The following is a 27,969-nucleotide window of genomic DNA, read 5'->3' as shown; positions in this document are numbered from 1 at the left end:
GAGATATTACCATCCTTCCCAGAAATTCAGAGGGCTTGCATTTTTCCCAGCCCTAACATTTTATTTTAATAGCAAACTTTATAGAAAAAAGCAACTGGTCCAAAGTTACCCCAGAGGCTAAACTGTTCTTGACAAGCAGGAAAAGAAATCATAAAGGTTGTGAGAAGATAGATAAATAGTAAGACTGCAGGCATAGATGGTGAAACCAGAGAAATGTTAAATATATTTCTGGGGTGGTTGTAAGACTTGTTAAATATATATATATATATATATATATATATATATATATATATATATATATATATATATATATATATATATATATATATATATATATGTTTTCTCAGGTTTTCGCGGGTCTTTGTATGTAGCTCTTTGGTTATTCGGGTCTTCTCCCACGTAAAATTGGAAGTGTCTTGGCGACGTTTCGACGAAGTCTCATTCGTCATCTTCAGGCTGGTGTTCTCGGCTTCGTGCTTCCAGGAGCAATGTGAGATCGCAGCTGTCTCTTCCTTTTAACTGCTAGTGGAGGTGTGAGCTGATTGGGTGGGAACTTGGCTGTGTTCTGATTGGGTGGAGGTGTGTTCTGATTGGTTAGGGGCTTGGCTGTGCTCTGATTGGCTGGGGTTGTGTTCTGTTTGGGTGGGGGCTTGGTTGTGCTCAGCTTAGTCTGAGTTGCAGGGGGATTTGAGCTGGTGAGCTGCGTTGTTGTTGTTTGGCTTCGTGTTTGTGGCCGTGCGAGCTCTTCATGGTGGGTGTCAGTCTGCTTCATGTATGGATTGGAGGGGTTTAAAGTGGCTAATGATGCAGCTGCGGTCTGGCTTCTGGTCCTTGGTCGTGGCTCATTATCAGTGTGGGTTTGAGTCTGCTTTCTGCGTGGATGTGTGGTGGTGACATCAGGTGTGGAAGCCGAGAACACCAGCCTGAAGATGACGAATGAGACTTCGTCGAAACGTCGCCAAGACACTTCCAATTTTACGTGGGAGAAGACCCGAATAACCAAAGACCTACATACAAACACCCGCGAAAACCTGAGAAAACATATATGTATATATATATATAATATATATGTAAATATATATTTGAAGACTATATACCAGTATATGCTTAATGATAGAAAAAATGCCATTATTCTTTTATACAAAAGAAAAGGTAGCAAGGGAATGCAAAAACTACAAGAGGCTTAGTTAAATATCCCTGGGGAAATATTTGGCAGCATTTTGATTGAAAGGGCACGAGAAGTGAAAATAATAAGAAAAAAAAATTAGGTACAATGTGGGGTTTTGCCAGGCAGGGAATGTGCAAACCAGATATTTGTTCTCCAGCAGGTCATTGAAAAATATATGCATGTGAGAAAGAAAGTTTATCACATATTGTTGACTTAAGGAAACTATGTGATAAAGTCAACTATGGAATTTTTTTGAAAGAACTGAAAGCTGAAGAGTGGTGTATGCTGAAGTGACCCTTGTGTGAGAGAGTAGAATGCTTAGCACATCCTTGGATATGAGTTGGCTCCAGCGTAGAGTCTTGCAATTGTGATTTACCTCAACTCTGATTACCCCAAGCCACTTGTGCCGGCTAAAGTGCTGAACATTACAAACCAGCATGATTGGTAGGTGGGTGTGAGTTTGGCAAAGTCTTCTTTGCTCCAGTTTGAATGAAGCAGAAGAAAATATGCGACATGAAACATCTAAAAGGATCTGTGGGTAAATTTCTGACACCATTCTCATTCTCATGCCAGAAATAAAAATGACTTCAACAACAACAAGAACAACAGAATCTGGAAGAACAACTAGAAGAGGAAATGCTTTAAAATTCTCTTCCCCCACCCCAACCCTGTGCTTTATATTTTTTGGAATGGGGGAAATCCACAATTTCCTAGTGTACAAAGTTAGCACCCTCCCCTCTCCTAGAAGAAGGAAATATTTTGGGAAATATTAAAAAGCCAGAATATTATATTTTCCTAAAGGAGAAACATGTTTTTAAAGACAGAAAGCAGCCCCCAAGTCTTTCTTAATAGCCCCAACAGGACTGGGCAGTCTACATGACAAAAGACCTTCAGCTCCAGGGTGATGGGATCAAGACATGACCCTCCAGGACATAATAGGATTATTTAGGAGAAGAGCTCACTACATTGCACAATCTCCTAAGGACATTGCATGACCCAGAAAACTTCAACCAAACTTGACTCAGACAAACATGACCCACATGATACCATGGGAGTCTGACAACAGCCAATAGAATACATGTTCTTGCACAGGAACAGGAAGCTCAAGTACAAAGCCCAAGAGAAGGTATATATACTCCTCACTCTCAACTCCATGTGATCAGCTGCCCAGGACCATCCATGTAGTTCTGCTTCACCATTAAACTATCTTTTTAATCAGCCTCCATGTTTCCAGTGTCTTTCTCCCGGCTTGGAACTGAACCAGATGGATATTTCTCCCAACATTAACATCATGCATTTCTTATCTCCCGAGTGAAGGAAGATTTGAAATAACTGAATGCAAATAATTCAACTGCATTTTTATGTATTATTTTTCTTTGCACTTAACAAAAAAAAGAAATTATCACACTGAAACATGATAGCTCATTATCATAATTGCTGCTTAACAGGATTTGGTGCTGATGTAGTCTCTCTTGTGATTTGTGAATCTCACTTTTTAACAGACATGGTGTATATATTATATTGACATGATCAGTGTGAAATGCAGAGATATTGTTCCAGGACACTGCATTTTTGTTCTTTTTTGGAACTAAATGCATAATAAAATGTTGTCAGTTATCAAAGAAAATGGTTAATGGTCAAGCTTATCCTTTGCTTGTCTTGTTATTAATCGGATGATCCCGATCAGCACTGAAAAGCACAACATACTTTTACTGAATACCAATCAACCAGATGCATTTCTTATATCTGTCTTTACTAATGTGACTGGTAAGGATTTGTACTAGTACGTAGTCCAAAACTAATTTATTAAGCATCAGTCTGGTCCATCATAAATTACTGAGTACTAACAATGCATATTGTTGTTTGCATCAATGGTAAACAAAGATGCTTATATGGGATGTAATGGACAAATTATTTATTTCAGTCCTAGGCCAACTTTCACGAGGGAGTTACGGTAACAATGACAGAAAAGCGATAATGTCTGTTGTTTGTTGAGAACATGATCAGCAGGACAAGAGAGTGAAGATAAAAGGCATAGTGAAAAGCTGATACTCTGTATCAGGTTGATGAGTTAGGAAATAAGATCTCTGTCTCATGGATAACACGTCTGTTCTGCGTGTGTGCGTGCACGCACACATTATTGCTCCTCTGTGACTTTTTGTGTTTTTTCATTTTTAGCTAACAGCACGATCCCTGCCTATGGTACAAACTGACGAGAGACTTCAACCCCTGCTCAATCACCTCAGGTAATGAAAACACAGTAGAACCTCAATTTAGTGGACCTTTTGGGGCTCATTGCTTCTGAAGGCCTACAGTCTAACTCATTTGTACAAATCAGGTCTGGTTTGAGTAGCTGAGGGAATTTTATTTTTATTCTTTTGGATTTAAAAAATGTGAATTCATTTTTGTAGAGTCTAGGCGTTGCGCCTAATGGATCGATCGGTCCTGTGTTCTGGCCCAAAGTCAGAATGGGATTGTTTTATTTCTTCCCATAACTGGGCCCATCCGCTCTGCCTGCAGAATAATCTAATCCTGGAGACACGGTGCGTGAGGAGCTCATATACAGAAAAGCACTCTACTGTTCTTTAGACTATGCAAACCATGGAATTTACAGGGGAAGGCAATAAAAGTGTTTTAAATAAAAAATAAATAAATCAGATATTAATAAGCTTTTATTTATGAATGGTTAAATTGGCAATGGATTCATTGCAACTTCATCTTCAAAGATACTATTTCAATGCTTGTATCCGTAACGAGGAAGTAATTTGAGTGTTTTTACATAATGAACGTGCCATGGCGGATAATTAGCAATATTGTTGACATACAACATCTGTTTCCAGTCAACACTTCAGACATCTCCCTTAGGTAATCGTTGGCTCACATTTGCAAAATTATATTTTGCCCTTGAAAAAGGGGGTTTATGTTCCCCTTTACTCAAAACCTTTTGAAAAACGTAATAATGGAACTATAGCTGCATATTATTTATCTTTGTGTTTTAGTTCCTCACATTGCTAAGTAATGTAATCAATTTAAAAATTCAAGAAAAGATTATTATTTTATGGCTCCCTTAATTAGAAACATCTGAGAGGTTATACCTGAATTTTACAAAAGAAGTATTCAACAATTGTTTTCATATGATTCATTAGTTCAAATAATCTGCTTCTACTTGAACTCTAATCTTCTAACTGTAGAAATATTTCTAAACAAATTATTCAGAATTTAATCTGAATAATCAGAAATGTTTTATATAAAGAAAAAGTCTTAAATTCTCCAAGGTGAAATAATTATTTTAAAGTCATATTTATTTCTTGAAAAATTAGTTTTGAAATATTTTTAAAATGTATGTAAACAAAAACACTTGGTGTTTTGTTCTCATGGTAACAACAAAAATGCCCTTTTTAATTCAACAAATAACATTTATTTATTTTCTTCCTTTTCCACATCATAGCCATGCATATGTTGGTCCAGATTATAATACTGAAAAAGCAACAGGCAAAATTTCATTGGAACAAATTGATGCTGTAAGTATATTGCCTCCAATTCACTATAGTTAAACTGAATAATTTTGCGAATCCATCACAGTGTATTCATGGTATCTCAAAATACTGATGGCAACATTCATATAGAGATTACAGTGATCTATATACAAAGAATTGAAGAATAAAACATAACTCATAGAACAATGTATGCTTAAATAAATGTAAGTAGGTTTAAAATACATGAAACAAGAAGAGAATATGAGTAACACTCAGGAGCATAAGTAAAGCCCATGCCCGTTTGTGAGGGGTTCAGGCATTGAACCCTAATCCCTGGCAACAGCTAATAAGAGAAAACCAGAATATCATCACTGGGGCACCTTTCCTCAGTTGATGCTCTATAGTAATAGACCAGCAAAGTTATCCACTTACCTCTTCAATCACCCAAGCATCCCTTCCACTCCCTTGTTCAATTTCCTGCAGTTTAAGTTCCTGCAATTTCCACAGTAGTCAGAGGACCTGGCCCAACTTGGCTGCCTGAAAAAAAAAATAAATCTCTTGGACTTACTATATCTGGTTTCAAAACTACTACTTCATATTTCTTATCAGCCAATATTTGTTATTGTCTTGTTTTGCTGGAAGGAAGAAGGAGTGTGCGTGTATATATTGTAGCATGCATTTCTATGGGACAAAATGGTTAGTATTTGCAGGTGATGGGGTGTTATTTTACAAGAAATTAATTTTAATTAGTGGTTGCTAGTTCAGTTAAGAAAAATGTATATTTTTGTGTTGGCCCTGCCCTCTTTTGGAATGGATATATGTACAAATATAAGCATGTTGCATGCACATATATGTGGAGGCCAGGAGTTGGTTTGCCTGACGGTGATATCAAAGTTGACAAAGTAGGAAAGCCAGACATAGAAATGCACAGAAATGTTTATCTGTGTTGATCTTTTTTTTCCTATGAGTGCTTCCTAGTATTAGTGGTAGGCAATCAAATTTAGCCTTGTCTTCCTTTTAAGTAAATATGGTAAACAGCTTTAAATGAACAGAAAAATAGTCCCAGATAACTGACATCTGTGACATTAATTTAGAATATATTAGAGGGAGGGATAGTAAAGATGCTATCAAAATAGAATGAGACTCTAGATTAATTACTTATATTGATTTATGCTTTTTACTGTCATTAATACAATTTTAATATCTTTTAACATCTGTTTTCCATTTATTCTTGTGTTTGCCCCCAAAAATTAGAACTAGATGTTGACAGTACATTGAAATAGTGAAATAGAGTTTTTCCTTGTCTCCGTAGTCTACTGTATGCAAATATTCTCTTCTCTAACTCTTCACCTTTCTGATTGGTGATCAAAATACAGCCTTTAAGTTAATGTAGTCAGCAGATCATTAATCCAAGTTTTCTTGTTACAGCTTTCGGTTAAATCATTTCCTCTCTGCATGCGCCAGCTCCACAAAGCTCTGCGTGATAACCATCATCTCCGTCATGGAGGCCGTATGCAATATGGCTTATTTCTCAAGGGCATTGGCTTAACACTAGAGCAAGCTCTGCAGTTCTGGAAATCTGAATTCATCAGAGGAAAAGTAGATGCAGACAAGGTAAATGGGTTGGTGAGAACAATGCTCAGTTCTTAAGAGTTCTCTTCGGAACACTTCTAGAGTCCACAAGCAATGTCCGTGCACACTAAAACATCTGTTTAGTTTACATAAACACTAAAGTCAAAAGCAGCAGTTGCTTTCACATCCTCTCTGCACAGTTGGATCTCATCAGGATTCTTTTCTCATTATAAGTTTGTATGGTTAGTTTACTTTATGTTTACAAAGATTACAAAAAGAAAATAGGAATTATTTATCATGTTGAAAAGCAACGATGTAGCGATGCCAATATTTATTTTATTTATTTATTAATGCTTCTCTACTGCTTGATATCCAGAGACTCTTAAGTGGCTTACAGAATGCTACAGTAAGTATTAAAATAAAATAAAAAATCTAAAACATGGACTTCCCACAAACCATAACAGGGCCAGTTGCAGGGCCAAATGTCTATATCCTCAAATGGCTTCTTAAGCCGCTGAATCTTTAGAATACAGAATAACAGAGTTGGAAGGGACCTTAGTCCAACCCTATGCATATGTATCCGTGATGGCGAACCTATGGCATACTTGCCCAAAGCGGCACACAAAGCCATGCTGCCCTGCACACGCGGCCTTGCCTGTTTGTCTTCCGGGTTTCTGGTGTATATGCGTGCGTGACGATCAGCTGTCCTTCATGTGCCCGGCAGTGCCAAAAACCGTTGTGTGCATGCGTGTCGGCCAGCTGATTGTAGGGGGTGCATGTGCACCAGAACCCAGAAGTTTTCTAGAGTGTGATCCCTTTGCATGCGTGGCAGTGCCAAAAACTGGCCGGTGCATGCACACCGGCCAGCTGAGCGTCGGGCATGCATGCGTGCTAGAACCTGGAAGTTCGGCTTTTCTGGAGCGCAGCCCCGACGAGCATGCGTGCGCGTGCATGTTGTTTCCACGCAACCTTTTTGGCACATGGTGCCGAAAAGATTCGCCATCACTGTCCTATACCATTATGGGCAAATGACTATCCAATATCTTCTTAAAAATCTCCAGTGATGGAGCATCCACAACTTTTGAAGGCAAGCTGCTCCACTGGTTAATTGTTCTTACCGTCAAGAAAATTCACCTTAGTTCTAGGTTGGTTCTCTCCTTGATTAGTTTCCATCAATTATTTCTTGTCCTGCCCTCAGGTGCTTTGGAAAATAGATTGACCCCCTCTTTGTGGGGGTCAACCTTTCAGGTCCCTTTAAAAGCCATAAGCCACAAATAAGGTGGAGGATGACTGGATATCAAGGAGTCATCTGTTTCAAAGACAATCATTGCCAAGAAGTTCTTTTGCTGGCATCTGTGTAGGTCAGGGGTGTCAAACTTGCGTTGTCACGGCATCATCACGTGACATACCGCAACTTTTTCCCCCTTCGCTAAACTGGACATGGGCATGGCCAGCATGTGACGCATCTGGCCTGCTGGCCATGAGTTTCATACCCCTGGTGTAGGTGATAGTCCCCCAGAGAAGGACTCTTCAACAAGCAATAGCAATAGCACTTAGACTTATATACTGCTTCGTAGTGCTTTTACAGCCCATTCTAAGCGGTTTACAGAATCAGCATATTGCCCCCAACAATCTGGGTCCTCATTTTATCCACCTCGGAAGGATGGAAGGTTGAGTCAACATTGAGCCGGTGATATTCAATCCACTGAAGTAGCCTGCAGTACTGCATTCTAACCATTGTGCCACCTTGGCTTTCTGACCTCCCTCCCTCTCTCCCTCTTATTTGCAGCGTTTATAGGCCACACTAATGAATGGATTCTTACATACAAATTCCCCAAGTCTGTAATTTGGGTTAAAATAAATATATCTTGAAGTAAAACTGAGATTATTCATTATAAAACAACAATATACATCTGGACTCAAACATTCTGGTAACACAATTAGAAATAATTATTCTTCCTAAAAATTGGAAATGCTACAACAAAGAAATAACATTTTATCCTATTTGATGGTTTTTCAAAACAGTTTTTAAGAAACCTTAGATTAGGGGTGTCAATCTCCCTCAATTTCATTGAGGGTCGCATCAGAGTTGTGTTTGACCTTGGAGGGCTGGGGTGGAGGCGCCAGGGTGGGTGTGGCCAGCTCGACCTCACTCCTGTCGGGGGCGCCTATGGTGGTTGAGCGCTCTGCCAACAAAAATGGGCGCCCGAGCTCCATTTTCACTGACAGAGGGTTGCAGGAGCTAGGGAGGCGTTTTCGCTGGCAGAAGCACCGCGGGCCAGTCCTTTGCTATTTCCAGGGCGGCCCCGTGAGGCAGATCTAAGTACCCCATGGCCCTGATCCGGCCCTGGGGCCTTGAGTTTGACACCCCAGCCTTGGATGTACTGCAGAGTGGATGGAGAATCTGTCCTGGTAAAGTTGTCCACTCTGCTGGCAGATAAATATGATTGGATTTGATTGTTATCATCACACATTGTCTTCGGTTCTCTACTTTACAGGAGATAAAAATTGTTTGCCAGTTCTGGAGAATACAATGTGTTTGAAGCTTAGCAGTTTCAGGCTTCTCTAGTAATCTACGATTTCAAGTGGTTCAGTGGTTAAAAGATTTGAAATTTTAAAAAACCAAGTCTTTGAGGTAACATTTCACAAGTAAACTCAAATAATCTCCAGTCTTAGAAGTTCTAATGAGTATAAAATGCTGAAAGGAACATCTTATAATGAATAGCTAGACCTTTTTCAAAAGCAGTGCCCTAGCTGCTGCTTTACTACCCAAATAAGTTCAGTTGTAATGACATACAGAGCTCTTTTTAACTTAAGTCATGGCTGTCTAGCAAAGTACTTGCTCCCTGATGTTTCTGATTGTCATTTAAAATCTAGTGGAAATGTCTTCCTTAGGGTGCCACATCTGCCAGAAATTTCATACATGGCAAACCAAGAGAGAACATTCTCAATTCAAGTATTCTTTTAGTTCCTCGGTTAGCATGAAGCATTTGCAAACTTTCAGCTCCAGATTAATTTAAATTTTCTTGAAGTTATACCTCACCTTTCTATTGGTATAATACAAATGTAGGATTTTTTTTTAAAAAAAATACAAAACATAAAACATACCTGTAAACCAATATCCATAAAATAATGAACAATTAAAATCAGAGTAGACAATCAGATAATTCTAGGAAATGGTATAATTGCTTTATGTTGTGGACTATTCACATTGCCTTATTTTGTCCTTTAATGTGAAGCAATGTACAACCCTAATCAAAATGTTTTGTTTGTTCAGCTGTTAGTAGCCATCGATTAAATATATACTTAATACTGCTCGATACATGGCCCAGCACCTATTTCAGGCATTACCATTATTCTGAAATAAGTATTTCACACAAGGCATATTGTCTTCCAGATACATTCTTCAAAAAAGAGTTCCTGAGTGCCTTAAGGTTCACATACTGTAATTCGTGAATCGTATTATCTTCCCTCTATTCAAAAGGATTCTTTATCCAGTGTAGGTTATAAACATTAAGTAAACAATTAAAAATTGAGAATACTGTACAAAGTAATACAGGTAATCCTCAATTTACAACCAAATTTAGCCCCAAATTTCTGTTGCTAAGCAAGACAATTGTTAAGTGAGCTTTGCCTCATTTTACGATCTTTCTTGCTACAGTTGTCAAGTGAACCACTGCAGTTAAGTCAGTAACATGGTTGTAAAGTGAATCTGGTTTCCCCATTGATTTTGCTTGTCAGAAGGTTGCAGAAGGCAATCACATGATCCTAGGACTCTGCAACTATCATAAATACATCCCGTTGCCAAGCCTCTGAATTTTGATCATGTGATCATGGGGATGCTGCAATGGTCATAAGTGTGAAAAGTCATAAATCACTTTTTTCAATGCCATTGTAACTTCAGACAGTCATTAAACAAATGGTTGTAAGTTGAGAACTACCTGTATTGATCCCAACTATACATTTGGAGAACGTTATGATTGATCAAGTGAGCAAAATAAAATATTTCACATAAGGAGTTTCAAATGATTCCAGGCTTGGTTCAACCAGCTGTGAGGTTTTTCATTATCCTGCGGTCAGGATTCTGGAGATATGGATAATATGGGAAAACTCTGTTTTTACCAGATCATAGAATGGGGGAATGCCACACATCTCCCCGCCCACAACAGATTCTTTAAACGAGATTTCTCTCTGTCTTGTTCAGGGGTCAGCAACCTGCGGCTCCGGAGCCACATGCGGCTCTTTGGGCCCTCTGCTGTGGCTCCCTGTCAAGTGATCCCACCACTGGCTGGCCCCAGCCCTTGCCCTCCCCTCCTCGTCACTCCTTGCCTGGTCTGAGAAGGTAAGGGCGACGGTGGGGGATGGAGAAGCAGCCAGGGCAGAGGGACAGAGAGATATGGGGGGTGGGGGGGAGAGAGAGATGTCAAAAGGATTTTGTGGTTCCCAGTGTTTTTTAACAACTGGTTTTCTGCCTTAATGACCGGCTGGGTAGGTGTGGCTGGGGGTGGGGTCATGTGACTGGTGGAAGTGAGTGACATCGAGTTGGCCACACCCACCCAGGTTTTGTGCCTCCCTGTGTTTTGTTTTCTGTGGGAAACGGATCCAAATGGCTCTGAGTATTTAAGGTTGCAGACCCCTGGTCTAGTTTCTGCAAATTTCTCTTCAAATTTCTGCTTCCAGTAACACAGTAATTAACAGGAAGGGCTGTCATGTGCTGTTGAAAGAACTACATTTTATCTGTTAACTGAACTATGAGCCAAACTGCTATTTGAAAAACATTATTTTGAATATTCTTCCAGTCCTCTTGCCAGAGATTAATGCATGTCATTTTTTCCCGTATTAGTGCTGTTTATAAATGCATGTATACATGTTCTTGAAGAAAGCTGACCCTGTGGACCTTAAAAGACTTCTGGTTTAGCTAAAGAGTAAAATACATTAATAAGAATGTCTTTTGGGCTATGCTTTATTGGGGTTTGCCTTTCAGTTAGTCTTGACTTCTGAAGACTGCCTGAATGAGTCCCTGCAGTTTTCTTGGCAAGGTTTTTTCAGAAGTGTTTTGTCCTTGCCTCCTTCCTAGGGCTAAGAGAGAGTGACTGGCCCAAGGTTATCCAACTGGCTTTGTCCTCAAGGCAGGACTAGAACTCACGGTCTCCTAAATCTCTAGTCTGGTACCTTAATCAGTATACCCTATATACTAGCACTTGGTGGTGCATTTAAATAGGGTTATTATAGAAAATCTATTATAGATTTATATTATATTATATTTTATTATAGAAACTTGTGTTATCCAGGTTTCCAGCCTGATGCCTTAACTACTACACCAACCTGGCTGTCAAAGGACTATAATTATGTGGATTTAAAAGAGTGATGTATTTTTAATTAAGCCCAGTAGCTAATGTAGATGCATGTTAAATTACACCAGGTTTTCCCCCCAAAACATTTTTTTTTTTTTGCAAGTAATCGACATGGTTACTTAACCTCATGTTTAAATAAACTACGAGGAAACTGCCAGATGATATTTAATACAGTTCTATTAAAATATCTAGTCAGTTTTCATTGTAAAGAAAGCTACCTGTTATAGAAATAATGTGTTTAACTCTTGACATTCTGAAAAAGAAGTGCTGAAAAAGAGCACTTCTTTTTCAGAGGGCATTCAGTTATTGATCCAGTGATGGTTAGGTGTCCATTAGAGTTGTTTTTTTGTTATTTAAATAGGAGGTCAGACTTATACTTTAGGACCGCTTTTATTTTATGTTGCTAGAGTCTATATCAGGGGTCCTCAAACTTTTTGAAAAGGGGGCCACTTCATGGTCCCTCAGACTGTTGAGGGGCCAAAGTGGCTGGGTGGGTGTGGCTATGTGGTCATGTGAGTGGGTGGGCATGGCCAATTTAGCAGTCTGTTTTGCCAATTTAGCAGTCCATTAAATAATACACACAAATTAAACTTTAATTTGTCTTGATTCTGGGGGTGTTTTATTTGCTTTTGTTTGACTTTTCTTTTTACTAGATCATTTTTTAAATTGTTTACAAGTCTAGTAGTCCACTTCAGAAAACTCAGTTTTGCAGCAATTCTTCTCAGCCCCAAGGAGGGTACAAACAACATCTCTCTGTGTCTTTCTCTCTCTCTCCTCCCTCCCTCCCTTTCTCTCTTTCTCTCTCCTCTCTCCCTCCCTCTTTCTCTCTCTCTCCTCCCTCTTTTTCTCTCTTTCCTCTCTCCCTCCCTCTCTTTCTCTCTCCCTCTCTCCCCCTCCCTCCCTTTCTCCCCCTTTCTCCTTTCTCTCCCTTCCTCTCCCTCCCTCCCCCCCCCCTCTCTCATCTCTTTCTCTCTTTCCCTCTCTCTCCCTCTGTCCCGGGGCAGGGGAGAAGAACCCCTGAACTTGTGCTGGGTGGTGGGAATCTGACAATCTGGAGGCTGCCGAACCATGCACTGAAGACTAGCTGGCCAGTGGGGAGGCGGGGCACTCCTGCAGTGTCCCCAAAAGTAACACATTTACTTTTAAATGTAACAAACAGCTTCCTCGCTCACAACCTCTTCGCATGAGGGCATCACTGGCAGCCGCTTCCTGCGGCTCAGGCGATCCGCACTCTCCCCGCTGCTGCTCGGCCTCCTCAATGTGCACAGGCAGAAGGCAGCAGCAGCAGCCATGACCCAGGTTTCATTAGGTGCCTGCGTATTCTGGGTGGCGAAAAGCTGAGTGAGCAAGCCAGCAATCTGCCAGCATCCTCTAATCTGCCTACCCGCGCCTGGCTCCTGCCCCCTCAACTGTGCTGCCCCCTCACCTTTCTCCCCGCCTGTCCCGGCCAACGGTGCTCACAAGTACACCGCAGCTAGGAATGGATGTGGTTTACAGCTCAGAGCTCAAAGCAGTGGGAGACATGGGCTGCCTTGGCGCCAACACCCCTCAGGCTCTTAGCGGTCCACGGAGGACGCGCTCAAATCAGCGCCAAGACCAGGGCTCCAGGAGAGCGTGGGCAAAGACTTTCTTTTTGCCTCACAGAAGCAGACATGGGCAGGAGGCCTGAGAGCACACAGCACCCCAGTGCTGTGCTGCACCCCAGCACAGCACTATCCCAAAGGAGAGGAGGAGGAAGACGTGGCGGGGAACTGATCAACCCGAAATCCTGTAAATCCCAAAACTAGCACCCCTTAAAAGAGAAAGCACATACATGCGTACATATATGCAAGCAAGCAAACAAGTTCGCTACAATCAGTCCTATAAGGGAGTGTGCTTCGGAATCAGCCTGCATACAAAATGCATCCGGCCGCCCACATGACGGCCTGCCCTTTGCTGCTGCTGCATAAATCACAACCATACCTATCGGATCGGGCTCCAGAGCAAGAAAACCCTGGGATAGCAACCATCCAGTTGCAACGCCCTGCGCCCCGGATACACACACACCACCTGCATGCAAGTGACAGCCCCAGCCTTTTGCACGGCCAACCACACAAAACAGTACCAACAGACCACAAAGCAACCACACAATAGGCGCATTTCCCAGCCCTTCCCTTCCCCCTCCCCCCAGCCAAGTCTCCGGAATCCCCCATGCCAGCAAGATCATCTCCCCTAGTGGGAATGGGAATGCATCTCCCTGCTATGCCCCTTGCACAGCCCCCACACAAACCCTGCAGAATTTAGCATGCGGCTCCCTTCCTCATTGCAAGAGGGGAGATGGAAAAACAAAGCAAGCAAATGAACCTTTTTCCTGCCGGCTGGCCTCTTAATTCTCCCTCATTCTCGAGGGAGCCATCTGGAACGGCGGCAGCAGCACACGTGGCTGCAAGAGAAAGACAGGCCCTCTCCCTCCTCACTCCTGGGCAATCTCGTGTGAAAAACAGGGCAACTGCTAGCAAAGAGGGGAGAGTGTGAGGTTGATGCTTCTGGGATGAGGTGAGCTGGAAAACGTCTGGGTTTCACCTGGCCTCTCTTTCTCTTGCAGCCATGTGTGCTGCCGCTGCCATTCCAGCGGGCTTTCCTCGTGAGCAAAGCTGCCTCCACAAAGCATTGTGTGGTGTAATTACGCAGCAGGCGCAGCCTCTCCCATTGGGACCTTTGGTTTCCCCCCCCCCCCAATGGAGCGATGGTGGACTGAAGTCCCTGGCAAATCTTTGAGTTCTTTCCTTGGCTGGCAAAAAGTGCGGCCCATTTTTGGCCTCCCCCGCCCCCCCCCCCAGAAGCACTCTAATGGCCAAAAACGGTGCATTGATGCTTTCTGGGGCCTCCGCCTGCCCATTTTTTGGCCTCCCCCAGCCCTCAGAAGCACTCTGCTGGCCCTCGCAAACGTAAATCCTGCACTTGGCCGAAGGGTGGGGGCCGGGGGTGGGTGTGGCAATGTGGGCAGGACAGCCCCATGGTCCGCAAGGGCCAGATTAATGGCTTTGGCGGGCCGGATCTGTCCCGCAGGCCGTAGTTTGAGGATGCCTGGTCTATAGGAATAGATATTTTAAAATGTAAATTAATAACATAGGTAGTAATAAATGCAAATTTGGGATGCATGTTGTGTTGATTTCTGCTGTGATTTTGTTACAAAGCCATGTACTAAGCTATTGTCTGCCGGGATAAGTACTGTTATACAGAGAGCAGAAATGGCATAAAAGTAGTAAGCCAATCAAAGTAAAAGTATGAGAGGAGAAAAAGAAAACATTAAAAGTTTTACACTAACATAGCTAAAAGAGTTTAGACTAATACTGTTTACAATACCTCTCTATACTCTTTCTACCCTTAAAAACAATTTAGTTTAACTAGGCCGATAAAGCCCTTCATGCAGGTTCATTTATTTTTTTTCTGCCATTTTGAGGATAACATTAACTCTGTCCCCATTAACAATTTAACATTTTGTTTTTGCAGTGAATCTATGTTCTCTTTGACCTTCATTTCCAAGATATTCATAGAATATTTTTGTTGTTATTTTTGGTATCTATTGGAAATTTCATTGCCTTCTGAGTTTTAACCTTTCTGATATGATTCCTATAATTTCCTGAGACGGCTTTTGGGTTAGGTTTCTATTTTCTATTCAGATCTTTCTTTCTTTCTTTCTTTCTTTCTTTCTTTCTTTCTTTCTTTCTTTCTTTCTTTCTTTCTTTCTTTCTTTCTTTCTTTCTTTCTTTCTTTCTTTCTTTCTTTCTTTCTTTCTTTCTTTCTTTTTGTCCGACATCTTTGAGAGCTCCAAGTGTATCCACTTTGGTTGCATTGGAGTCCTGTTTCCTTCTCATAAAAGTTGTTTATAATTATGCTCTTACTATATCACTTTGTAGGATTTTCCAGTTTTCCTAGACATGTTTCTCCTTTAAGAGCTTCAAGCCATTGAATCTGGCTTATCTTCCCTTGAAGTTTATCAACATTTGCTCTTTTGAAATGCAATATGCAGATCGGACTTTTCTCAGTTTCTCCTCCATTGATATTATAAATTCAAGGATAACACAATCACCTTCCTCTACCATACCAGTCGGTTTTGTTTTTTTGAAATGCTCCCTGTTGGTGAGGATTAGGCACAGATAGCAGACTTGTTCTTTTTTTCCAACTTCTGACAACTGAAATTGACAGCAAGAGTGGACAAGAATTTGTTGGAGTTAACAAAGTTAACTTGGCAGAATTGAATTCCCTTCAGATGTCAAAATAATTGAAATAATTATCAGGATTGCGTGTCTCTTTGAAAGACTGGTTGTCTGACACAGAAAAGCCTCATCTGTGTCTTCTGCCTGCCCAGGTAGTCCATAATAAACTCCCATGATGATAGCACTTTTGTTTCTTTCCTTTTATTTTTATCCATACAATTTCAAGGGCATTTCCCTACTTTGGTCCTAGAATTCTATGCAAGTACGTATTTTTCTTTTTGTATCATGCAACATTTCAATCCTCCGTTGCTGTAATGCCAGGGTGTCAAATGCAAGGCCCGCGGGCTGGATCTGACCCATGGGGTGCTTAAATCTAGCCCGTGTGGCTGACCTGGAAATAGCAAAGGACCGACCCATGATGCCTGTGGCAGCCAAAATGGGGTATGGGGAGCCATGCACAGCCCCCCACGCAGCCTGTTTTAGGCCTGGATGGTCTCCAGCAACACTTTGCCAGCCAAAATAGGGCACTGCTCCCCTACGCCCCATTTTATTTATTTATTTATTTATTTATTTATTTATTTATTTATTTATTTATTTTTCAAAATTTATATGCCGCCCTTCTCCCGTAGGACTCCCATAGGACTCGGGGCGGCTAACAAGATAAAAACAATACAACAATGCAATACTAAATTTAATCAATTTAAAAATCCCCAAACGATTAAAAAGTCTTTTGGCCAGCAAAGTGTTGCAGGAGGCTGTCCAGGCCCTGTGGGCGGTTTTGGCCTGCAAAGTGCTGCAAGAGGTGTCCATCCCATCTTCTCATCTCCTCCCCCCCTCTCCCCCCCCCAGCCAGCCAGCCTGTGGAGAACTACAATGCTGATCCGGCCCTCTAAGAAATCCAGTTTGACACCCTTGCTGTAATGGTATGTGGGTATGACCTTTTTTTTTTTTTTTAATTTGATTTATATGCCGCCCTTCTCCGGAGACTCAGGGCAGCTTACAATGTGCTCAGCAATAGCCTTCATCCTTTTGTATATTTATACAAAGTCAGCTTATTGCCCCCACAACTGGGTCCTCAATTTACCTACCTTAGAAAGGATGGAAGGCTGAGTCAACCTTGAGCCTTGGCGAGATTCGAACCTGCAGTAATTGCAGGCAGCTGGTCTTAATAACCAGCTTAATAACAGGGTGCCTTAGACCACTGTACTACCAAGGCACTGTCCTACCAAGGCTCCAGGACCTTGGGAGACAGGAGGAAGAATTCTAGCGTAGATAACAGTCATGCAAAAGGCATCTCAGCCCACAGAGGGAAAAGGGATATGGGAAGCATCTTGGAAAGGAACTTTTCTAATTTTCTGGAATATAAAAATAGAGGAGGGGAGAGGTGCTTCCAGACTTGGAAGGCTGATGTCGGCCCTTTGAGATAGTCTACACAAGAAACACAAACCATGAGTAGTAACCCTACCATTATTGTAAGGTTACCGTAACAAAAACTTGCATGTAGGATTCTTCCAAAGTCATTCTCACATACCATTATAGTGGGACTGTTCTTTAAGGAACTTGTAGCTTACAAGTTGCACAACTTGTAGCTTTGCAAGTTGTAGTCAATCACAGATATTATCCTACCATTTCAAGGATGACCATCAAATTGTATTGGTCTTCCTGACTTAGAATCTCTAATTCTCCCTGCTTATTTCCAATACTCAGTGCATTATATAGAAATATTCGAGGCTTTGAATGGCAGTACCTACAGACTTTTCTGTTGTAATTTCCTGAGAAACTCTTGACTTCCAGGTTCTCTCCTTATGTTTGAATTATCTGAACTTAATCCTTGATTGCATGCTGCCCTCTGAGTTTTTGCTACCTTGGCCCTTTTGTTCTCTTTTGAGACTCTTCTGCTGAGACTGGGTACCGCCTGCCTGACACTTCCTCATCATCATAAGATGTAGCCCATCTCTTCCCAGGAGTCCTTTATGAAGTATAAGCCATTGTCATTTGATCCAAATCCTCCTTAGTGACACCATCTATGTAGTCTGTTTCTGCTGACTATATTTAACTCTCTGCCATTTTTTTAAGACTCTTCCTTAACACCAGGTTATTATTTAACTATTTACTCTGAGAAATATTTAAACATTTGACAAGTTTTAATACCCTTCTTGAATTAGAATAAGTCAAGTTTCCACCAACTGCTTCTGAAAAAATTCAACCAGAAAACTCAGTAGCAAAGAAATGGTTTCTAATGACAAGAAAACAATTTCCCTATTCTTTATATACTGTATGTGTTGAAAGTTATTCATAATTTCCTGAAGTGAAATATGTGTGCATTCTAAATTATAGTGCCAAGTTTCATTGCTATCCAGTGACTAAAGTCATATTTTCATTGAAATTTTATTAATGTATGTTTTTTAAGCTTATAATGGTGCAAATTTATTCTAATTGTGTTAAAGAAAAAGTCTGGTATGAAAATTTAAAACCCATCAGTTTTCTTTAACTTGAATAATGAAACTAAGTAATGTCTGTTGCTAATAAATGCTATATCAAAATGCGTCTTCTAATGTACCATATGGAAACTGTTATTTAAAAAAGAAAGCCTTTCTATCAGAATCAATTACATGTGCATGTAGAATTCTTCCAGCTTGTGAAAGTCAGAGGCACATCTCTTCTGAATAATTACTAGGAAATGTGATGGGAGTTATATGTTAGATGTTAAATTGATTAGTGCTTAATAGAAACAAATATCCAATTCTACAAAACATTTAAATCATGGCACAATTTTCAATCTTAAAAAATATAATTTACACCCTAGCTTTTCTTCTACTACTTCTATAGGACTCTTAAATTACAAACTGCCAAACAAATGTCCAATTTCTCTGAAAGTTAAAATCAGGTGGCAATGAGTTTTCAATTTTATTTGCAGAGATATTGATAATAGCTTATCATTTGGCTACTTGAACATCATTAGATCTCCTAACTCTAGTAGTAGAAAAAGTTGTTCCTAGAAGAAATCCCCAGAAATGTATAACATTTGGATTTAAGTCTATAATTTGGAGAGAGATTACAGAAACACTCTTCTGATAAGTGACAATCTTTATAATGCAACCTTTTGGAGTATTTTTAGTTTATTGTAGCAGGCAAAATAGAGTTACTTTCAAAATATAATATCTATGCACCTGAAATCTCCTCAGTAATTGTTTGCTACTTTTCAATCACTTCTAGTTTGCTAACTCAACAGCTACTGAAGCCTGTTCTTTTCTCAAATTCCTAGTGATTTTGGTAATTGTAATAAAAACTGGTTGATTCAAGTTTTATCAGTAGCACTAGGCTCCTTCATTCAATAGTTCCAATTGTACTGTATTAAATAGTACCAACATTCTCTTTCTCTAGTTTTATAAGAGGTGGTAGCAAAATAATTACTGAGACTTTATCTTTCCTTCTGATCCTTTACTCTCATTCCTTTATTCATCTCTCTTCACTTTTTCCCATCCCTTTCTTACAGGGATGGTAGACAACTGCCTTTTTCCTTTGATTCTCCTCACCTCTTAGAAACATGCTTATTTATGTCCTATGTGGAAAATGCCTTCACTTGATTCTTCTGTTTGTATTAACTTCTGTCCAGCTCTGAGCAGATCTGAATGACTACCTGCCTAGTGGTTAAAATATTCCTGCAGCCCTGCAGATGATCCTATGCTTGTCTCTCCCTAGCAAATCATCCTAAATAGGGCTGCTGAACAACAGTTGGGGAATAAGATAAGAGCAGAGAAGTAACTACATTTTGCTGTCCCTTATCACCACATGCCACTTTGAATATGAGAAGTTGTTTAATAAATTCTTGCCTATTAATTCGAATGTACAGGTGTTTATCCTATTACATGCTATAGGCCTTTTCATTTAGGATCTCCTTTTTATAATGTGATAGAATAATTAATTGTACTGTTTGGAGCATTAGTCATTTAATCCTGTACTTGTACGCACTTAGAGCCAGTTTGATGTCATGGTTGAGTTGCTGGATGGGAAAGCAGGACACCCTTAAGGGCGTTTCAGTTCTATTAGCATTCCTAATTCAGTTCTCTTAACTTCCTAACAATGAGGACAATTAACCAGTGGAACAGCTTGCAGTCAGAAGTTGTGAGTGCTTCATCACTGGAGATTTTTAAGAAAAGACTGGACAGTCACCTATCCAAAATGGTATACAGTCTCTTGCTTGAGCGGGGTGGGGGTGGGAGGTGGTTGGACTAGAAGAACTCCAATTCCCTTCCGGCTCTATTCTGATTGATTGACCTGATTGGCTTCTCTCTAGGACCCACTTGCTTTGTTTATCCCTGTTTCCGTCTCTGCTAATGCAGAAGCGCTATTCAGACTTTCTGCCCTTACTCCGCTGGATAATCAACAGTAGTGATCTTTTTTGCCCCCCAGCGCAACACAGAACCCCTCAGAACTCACAGCTTCTTTGGTTGCTCTCCTCTCTTTCTCTAATGGAACTCCTCTGACAAATTCCGTTAACCTGTTTTGTTTTGGGGGGAAGATTGTTGTTTAAAATCTAGTGAAAGTCTTTGAATTATTTAACATTGGCTCATAAAATGCAGGATGATCTTCACCAGTGTGGCCATTGCTACACCACTAGGTTCCTCACTATGAAGAAAGAATTAGATCAGAGTACTTACTTACTACGCAGAATTGTATTCAAAAGTATAGTTAAAAGCATACTTGTTGGAAATAAGTTGTGTGTTTGTGTGTGTGTATGTTTCTGAGTAAACATTCTCAGGATTGTGCTACAAGAGACAAGGAACCTCTGAAGCAGGGGTGAAATATACTTACCTTCCTTACAGGTTTGGAAGTGCACATGCGCAGAGGGTAAAAAAAACATTACTTCCTGGTTAAAACCAGGAAGTAACGTCACCCGGGTGGGTGGGTGGAGCCTCATGCCACCATCGCTACCGGTTCTCCGAACTACCTGCCACAATCACTACCAGATCGCCTGATCCTATCCGAACTGGGAGCATTTCACCCCTGCTTTGAAGACCATCATGCTTTCCAGGATTGGAGGTAGAAGTTAACTGCTTTCAGCCTGAAGTAGCCTGGTTGTCTGAATTCTCTTGCACATTTATGGAGAATTTTTACCTTTCAGAATTATTTGGAGTTCCCAAAATAATTGGGAAAAAAGTTGGAAGATACATTCAAGATGCTAATACTTTTTTCTTGCCACACCTCATTGCTTTTTCTTTTTAGTCTTTGTGTATTGACACATAGAAGTCTGTCTATTGCAAAGAACCATTTGGAAATAGTCCATTGCTGAGACCTGGGTGTCAGGTTACGATGTCGTTACGATGTCGTCTCAAATAAATTGCATTTCCAAACAAATAGCAAGATATCTTCTCTGCCATTAATGCTTTTCATTATATATATATAATATATATATAAATAGGTTCTGACCAGTTCTGTAGAACCGGTAGCGGAAATTTTGTGTACTTCAGAGAACTGATAGTAAAAATTCTGACTCGTCCTGGCCCCATCTATTCTTTGCCTCCCAAGTTCCAGCTGATTGGGAGGAAATTGAGATTTTGCAGTAACCTTCCCCTGGAGTGGGGAGGGAATGGAGATTTTACAGTATCCTTCTCCTGGCTAGAGGAAAAACACACATAAATCCTACGAAGAAGTAAGAATATGTATGTATGTATGTATGTATGTATGTATGTATGTATGTATATATGTATATATGTATATATGTATATATGTATATATGCATAGATACATTATAAATATATAATATATTAATCCCATGAATATAATGCCTACTCTCCGGGGCATCCAGAAGTTTCTTACTAGATGGCTCTCTTTCTAGGCATGGGGGTAGTGTGTTTGCAAAACCTCTGTTGTGTTTTTTATTGCTTTAGTTGCTTTTTAATCTGTGTTTTGTTGGCATGTAATTTTTTACTTGCATATTTTGTTGTTGTAAACGACTCAGAATCTTTTGGAATGGGAAGCCTTAAACATAATTATAACAATAAATATCTACTAGAAAATACTTTGAAATAAATACAAGCTTTTTATATTATGTAGGAACTTAATCACCACAGTTATAAAATGAGCTAATTGAAAAAAATATGCCATTTGTTACTCATAACAAGAGCTTCTTTTTAGAGTTTGAAAGACTGTTTTCAACTAAACTGGTTTCCTTCTGTTTCCTTTGATTCTTTTTAATAACTCCATTTAAAGACAGTATTGAGGGGAAAAAAATATCTTGTAATTCTATTTTTTTGTAAGCAAAGTCCTAGAGAAATTATCAGGCGAAACTCCCTTTCTGCGAAGTGCTCGATAACATAGATTCAAATTTGTTGTACTTTCCAATTTTTTACTTGTAAAACTTTTAACAGTTATGATGACTCGAAGCATCAATATTTCATCCATCACAGTAACTAAAATCGCATACACTGTACATCCTCTCTCAGTTGTAAACCGTCTGCTATTTTTATTGTTTGTTTTCACTCTTCAGTTTGATAAAGGATATGCTTACAGCATCCGGCATAACTATGGAAAAGAAGGCAAGAGAACGGATTATACTCCATATAGCTGCATGAAAATTATCCTGTCCAATCTCCCAGGCCAAGGGGATTATCACGGTGAGTGCTTCTTCCTGACAGGCAGCTTTAGAAGCCAATGGATTGGTTGGCTGTATTAGTGGCAGAAGTTGGATTTGTGGCTTAAGGCAGCCTTCACTGTCAAGTCGAGTGTGCGGCTCGTCTTCTGACAATTTGTCTTATTATTAAACCAGGTCAGACAAAAGAGGTTTGTTCGGTCTGTGGTCTGCTGAGCCTTGCTGCATTTCTTCTTTTGCTTGTTTTCATCCCCCCAATGTTCAAAGCAGCAAGTGCCTTTTCTTTGCCAGAAAACTGTCAAAGAGCTATATAAATAATTTGATTTTTTTTCCCCCAGAAACCAGACACTCTCTGGAATTTATGAGATGTTGTAAATCTAATAATTCATTGTCTCTAGAATGAAACGGAGAGTACTGTAATAACATTCCCACAAATTACATACAATCAGGTTTTCTTTTAAATGTTTAGTTTTTCCTTTAAGAGACTCCTTTTCCTCTGAACACTGGGAAGTCACTTGCCAATTATAGTGAATTGTTTACTTTGTCCTTTATTTCCTCCCAGTCATTTAAATCCAAAACCCTAGAGCAGGCGTGTCAAAGTCGCAGGCCAGATGCGTCATGTGCTGGCCCCGCCCGGTTTAGCAAAGGGGAAAAAAGTCCAGATACTGTTTAGGATATATATTTATAGGACTAAAGAGACAGAGAGCCAGTTTGTGCTTAAGGTACCAAGTTAGAAATTAGGAAACCATGCGTTCTAGTCCCACATTTGATATGGAACCAGCGGGATGATTTTGCATCAGTCATTCTCTGTCAGCCCTAGGAAGCAAGCAATGGTAAACCACTTCTGAAAAATCTTGCCAAGAAAACTGCAGGGACTTTCCAGGCAATCACCAGGAATCAATAATATTAAAGTATGAAAGGAGAGCCACTTTGGTCCAGCAATTAAAGCACCAGACTAGATACTGGGAGACTGTGAATTCTAGTCCCGCCTTAGCCATGAAAGCCAGCTGGGTGACCTTGGGCTAGTCGCTTTCTCTCAGCCCAATCTATCTCACGTGGTGGTTGTGGGGAAAGTAAAAAAAGGAATATGAAGGTGGTAATCATATCAACCTTGGATATGTTTACCAACTTCAGTTTGGCCAGAACTACTTTCAAATATCAGTGCCAGCATATTGGTTGAGAATTGTGTCAGGTTATAAACCAAGATTACTACAGAACCACAATACTCATGCTGAACAGATCTTGTTGAAAAGTTTGCACACGGGGGGTAGTTATTTTTCTGTATTTTATAATCTAGTAGATAATAAATAAGCACTGTTTTCTAGATTCTCAGGTGCTTTGCTATGCCAATTTATGAATAATTTTCACTCCCCTTTTTCTTTTCATTAGGATGCCCATTTCGCCACAGTGACCCAGAGCTGCTGAAGCAGAAGCTTCAGTCATATAAAATACCTTCTTCTGGAATCAGTCAGGTACAGAATCTATTCTTCTGATACTTTGGTAATGAGGCATCAGAAATATCTTTTTAGTTTTATTTCATAATTATGGACAATGAATGCAACTGTCTCTTAAATCATAGCATACAACTTGTTTTGATATTCTCACCTACTGGTGCAGGCTGCATGCGCAGTATGCCTGGGAAGATCAAGGGAGGCTGCATGCAGTCGGGGCCGCTGTAGGTGGGAGAAAAAGTGAGAGTAATTTGCTTTAACCAATTGCAACCTTCCCTGCGGGCTTCCCCATTGACTCGAGGAAGTCAACAGGGAAGGTTGCCAATGACAATCATGTGACTGTGGCTCCCTACAACTTATAATAGCGAACTGGATACCGATGTATGTGGATCGTGATCACATGACTGCAGGGATACTGTGATGTCTGGAACTTTGAGGACGGGTTGTATGTCCTTTTTTTCAGCACTACCATAACTTTGAATGGTCACTGAACAAAAGGCTATAAATTGAGAACCACCTGGATGGTGTTAAATAATTCCATTTACATAGTTAATTTCTATTGTCTTATTTTGAACATCTCAGTTGCAGTGTTATATGGTAAAGAAGATTGAGAGAATGTATTTATTTATTAATAGTTGAACAAATGTTACTTCTTCTCTATAGTATAGAATAATATAGTTTTTTATGATAATGGACAAGAGAAGTTCTAACCTTTTGTGGCATTTCCTTTAATTACCTTGAGAATGTGAAGGCAGAAATGCATTGTTTTTGTTTGGTTTCTTTCCAACTGAAAAATTAGGATTTTTAAAAATAAAGTGAAATCCCTCAATGATATAAATAGAGATATTCCTATAATTTTCAGTGTTGGATGTTAAAAATAAAATGCCTAGAGAAAGCAGATGGCAGATTTGGCTAGGCAAAGAAATGAATGTCTTTGTAAAACCCTTAAAGAACAAGCTGAGTTACACTGGGGTAGTGAGAAACTGACCTGGAACTGCAAAAATGTCTCTAAATATGTTACAGTTGCTGCACTTCAATCACATTTTAAGTCACCTTTCAAATAAAAATGAAGGTTAGAAGTAGATAAAATGCAGCAAGCCTTTATTGAAAGATTGAGACTTTAGGAATAAAAGTAACTATTTTATTTGAAAAATGCTCCATACTGACCTTGAATAAATGAAGAGATCAATGATTGTAAAGCTAAAGGAAGCTAACCGTGCTAAGTTTATATGTAGCAGAATAGCCCATCATCTGATTTCATTGATATGATCCAGAGAAGAGTGGGTAATAAACTGTAATAAGTGTTCCTGCCTCATACACCCATTGCCTGGCTAAAGCAGTCCTTCAGGTCAGAGCATTTTCAGTAACAGGTAGCGGTGCGCTTCTGAAAGTGGAAGTATGTGTAATATCTTATGGAATGCCACCTGAATGTATTCACACATGCACACAGTGTCAGTACATATTGTCCTATGCCTGACTAATTTTTTTTTAAAAAAATTCTCCTCTTGTAGATTAGAGAGAAAGGGATTACAAGAGAGTAAGCAGGCACACAATGGAGAAAACACCAGCAGCTTGCACTTCATACTCAGAACTGCTACTTTACATGTACTTTTAATTCCCCTTTGTATGCTTGCTTACTCCCTTGTAATCCTTTCCTCTCCAATGAATGCAAATGCAAACATTAATTCCCTTATTAATTATCCCAGTGCCAGGGTAAGTATTTCAAAATACAGGGGAGTGGGGGAAGAAAGGAAAACTGAAGTAAAATCATAAGCACCATTGCCTCGTATGATTTCCCACCTAGCAATTACTTTGCTTAACAACTGAGTTGCTGGTTCTAATTATGGCCACTAGATTACCTGTATTTTTTCTCACCTTTTATTTGACAAAACCTGTTTTATATTGCTGTTAAAGATATCTAGAGTTCTTGGCTTCCCTTGCTGATTATATTTCTTCCAGAAGCCAAGCCAATATGGAGATTAAAGTAAAATTAGTCTGCAAAGTTTTTAATTTAGCTATCAGGTAGGAACTATGTTCGTTCTCAGAGATGCAACAGCTTTATATGAGAGTGGCTGCACACAGTGATTGAATAAAAGCGTGATCCAGAAAGTGCTTTTTGGAATGTTGTTTTCACAGGTCATTTGCCAAATCTTTCCATTGATTGCAGGATTAGTTCATTTAACGCAACAGCATAAATACCTGCACACTTTATAGGACTCCCAGGTTCATCACCGCAGTTTTAACAAAATGGGACCTTTTAAAGCAGAAGTACCCATATTTTTCTATACAGACTTTAGTAAGATTTTAGAGATCATATGAAACCATGTTTGCGTGAAAAAATAAATAAGCATCAGGGGCATTGGAATGAATCCCAGTCTACACCATAAGCATCATACCAGATTTATGGTTCATTTGATAACTCTAAATCCTGCTAAGATTCACATAGGAAAAATATGAATATTTGTGTTTGAAAGGATGCTCATTTCTAGAACACAAAGTACCATCAGAATTGGCACATTCTAGAAGAAAATGAGACAACAGGCACAGTTCCAGGAGAGAAATCAAGTGTTCTAGTAAACATCAGAACATTCTGTTACTAGATTGTGAAATTCTGTATGCCCCGGGTCCTGTAATTCAGATTTAACTGCCTGCAGGCTACCCAGAAAGTTGTCAGAATACTGTCCATCTTTTACTGTAAGACAAGGAAGTTTCCTATATATGTTAGATCTATGATACAATATTATAATATCTTCTTGGTTGGGTATCATTGCAAATTAATTTGAGGCTCTATTTGCAATATGCATAACTATATATATATATTTTCAAAACTGCTACCTGCTTCAATTCAAAATCAATGAGACCGTGCCAAGCTTGAGATTCTTTTGGCTGGTTGACTTGTTTTTCACATTGTATTTAACAGGCGGTGACAGCAAAGGCAGATATTTAATCAGTTTTGCTTGTAACAGCAAAACAGACCCAGTAAGCACTTCTTTGGCAGCAGTGTGGTTTGATATATTCAGCAAATATTATTTGTACATCTGTCAATAACTATAAGGCAGTCTCCATAATGAGGACAGCAGGGATTTGTGCTGGAGTTTATTGCCACTCTTGACTTTAAAAGGTCAGCCTCTCAGAAAAAGGGTTAGAAATTTGCATTCCTCAAAAATGTTCCTTCTACTGAAGCTATCTCTCAGTTACAGCAGTTTTCTATGGCTGATAAGCAGCATATATAAAAAGAATAATTATAGATCAGTAGTGGAAAAAAAATGACATGCAACTTAAATTTTAAAACGCCATTGCATTCTGCTGATAAGAATGAGTGCTTTTGCTGGACAGAAGCGATTACAAGGTAGAATTGGGAAGCAAATTGTATTTACAAGAGATAGAAAAATAATAATAATAATAATAATAATAATTTTATTTCTATACCGCCCTTCTCCCGAAGGACTCAGGGCGGTGTACAGCCTATTTAAAAACACAAACAAAACAATGATATAAAATTTAAAATAATTAAATAAATGGCTCAAATTTAAAACCCCAATAAATTTAAATACCCCAATTTAAAACTATTGCATTGATAGTCCGGCCTGGCGGAACAACAGGGTCTTCAATGCGCAGCGAAACACCCGGAGGTCAGATATCTTACGAATTTCCGGGGGCAGTTCATTCCACAGGGCTGGGGCTCCCACAGAGAAGGCCCTCCCCCTGGGCGTCGCCAGCCGACATAACTTGGCTGACGGCACCCTGAGGAGACCCTCTCTGTGGGAACGAACTGGTCGGTGGGAGGCTATTGGTGGCAGAAGACGGTCTCGGAGGTACCCGGGTCCTATGCCATGGAGCGCTTTAAAGGTGGTAACCAACACCTTGAATCGCACCCGGAAGACCACCGGGAGCCAGTGCAGCTCGCGCAGGAGGGGTGTCACATGGGCATAACGGGTTGCGCCCATAACCACCCGCGCGGCCGCATTCTGGACCAGCTGGAGCTTCCGAGTGCTCTTCAAGGGGAGCCCCATGTAGAGAGCATTACAATAGTCCAACCGGGAAGTAACAAGGGCATGAGTGACCGTGCGCAGGGCGTCCCGATCCAGAAAGGGCTGCAACTGGCGAATCAGGCGAACCTGATAAAAGGCCCCCCTGGCCACGGCCGTCATATGCTC

At 40.1% G+C, this 27,969-nt stretch overlaps 1 protein-coding gene across 1 annotated transcript in view; it reads left to right on the top strand.

The window, feature by feature from the left end:
* Positions 1–27,969, top strand: part of PRIM2 (DNA primase subunit 2) — an 80,780-nt gene that overhangs the window by 44,976 nt on the left and 7,835 nt on the right. Inside the window, exons 7-11 of the mRNA XM_070954735.1 lie at positions 3,347–3,414; positions 4,617–4,689; positions 6,073–6,258; positions 22,260–22,386; positions 23,751–23,833. Coding sequence (XP_070810836.1) covers positions 3,347–3,414; positions 4,617–4,689; positions 6,073–6,258; positions 22,260–22,386; positions 23,751–23,833 — 537 coding nt within the window. The remainder of the gene's footprint in view (positions 1–3,346; positions 3,415–4,616; positions 4,690–6,072; positions 6,259–22,259; positions 22,387–23,750; positions 23,834–27,969) is intronic.

This window comes from Pituophis catenifer, unplaced genomic scaffold, assembly GCF_029215685.1.
Source record: "Pituophis catenifer annectens isolate HBS135680 unplaced genomic scaffold, rPitCat1.0.hap2 SCAF_1, whole genome shotgun sequence".
In the NCBI taxonomy this organism is placed as follows: domain Eukaryota; kingdom Metazoa; phylum Chordata; class Lepidosauria; order Squamata; family Colubridae; genus Pituophis; species Pituophis catenifer.
The sequence above is the reverse complement of the archived record's forward strand: the minus strand, read 5'-3'. Positions and strand labels throughout refer to the sequence as shown.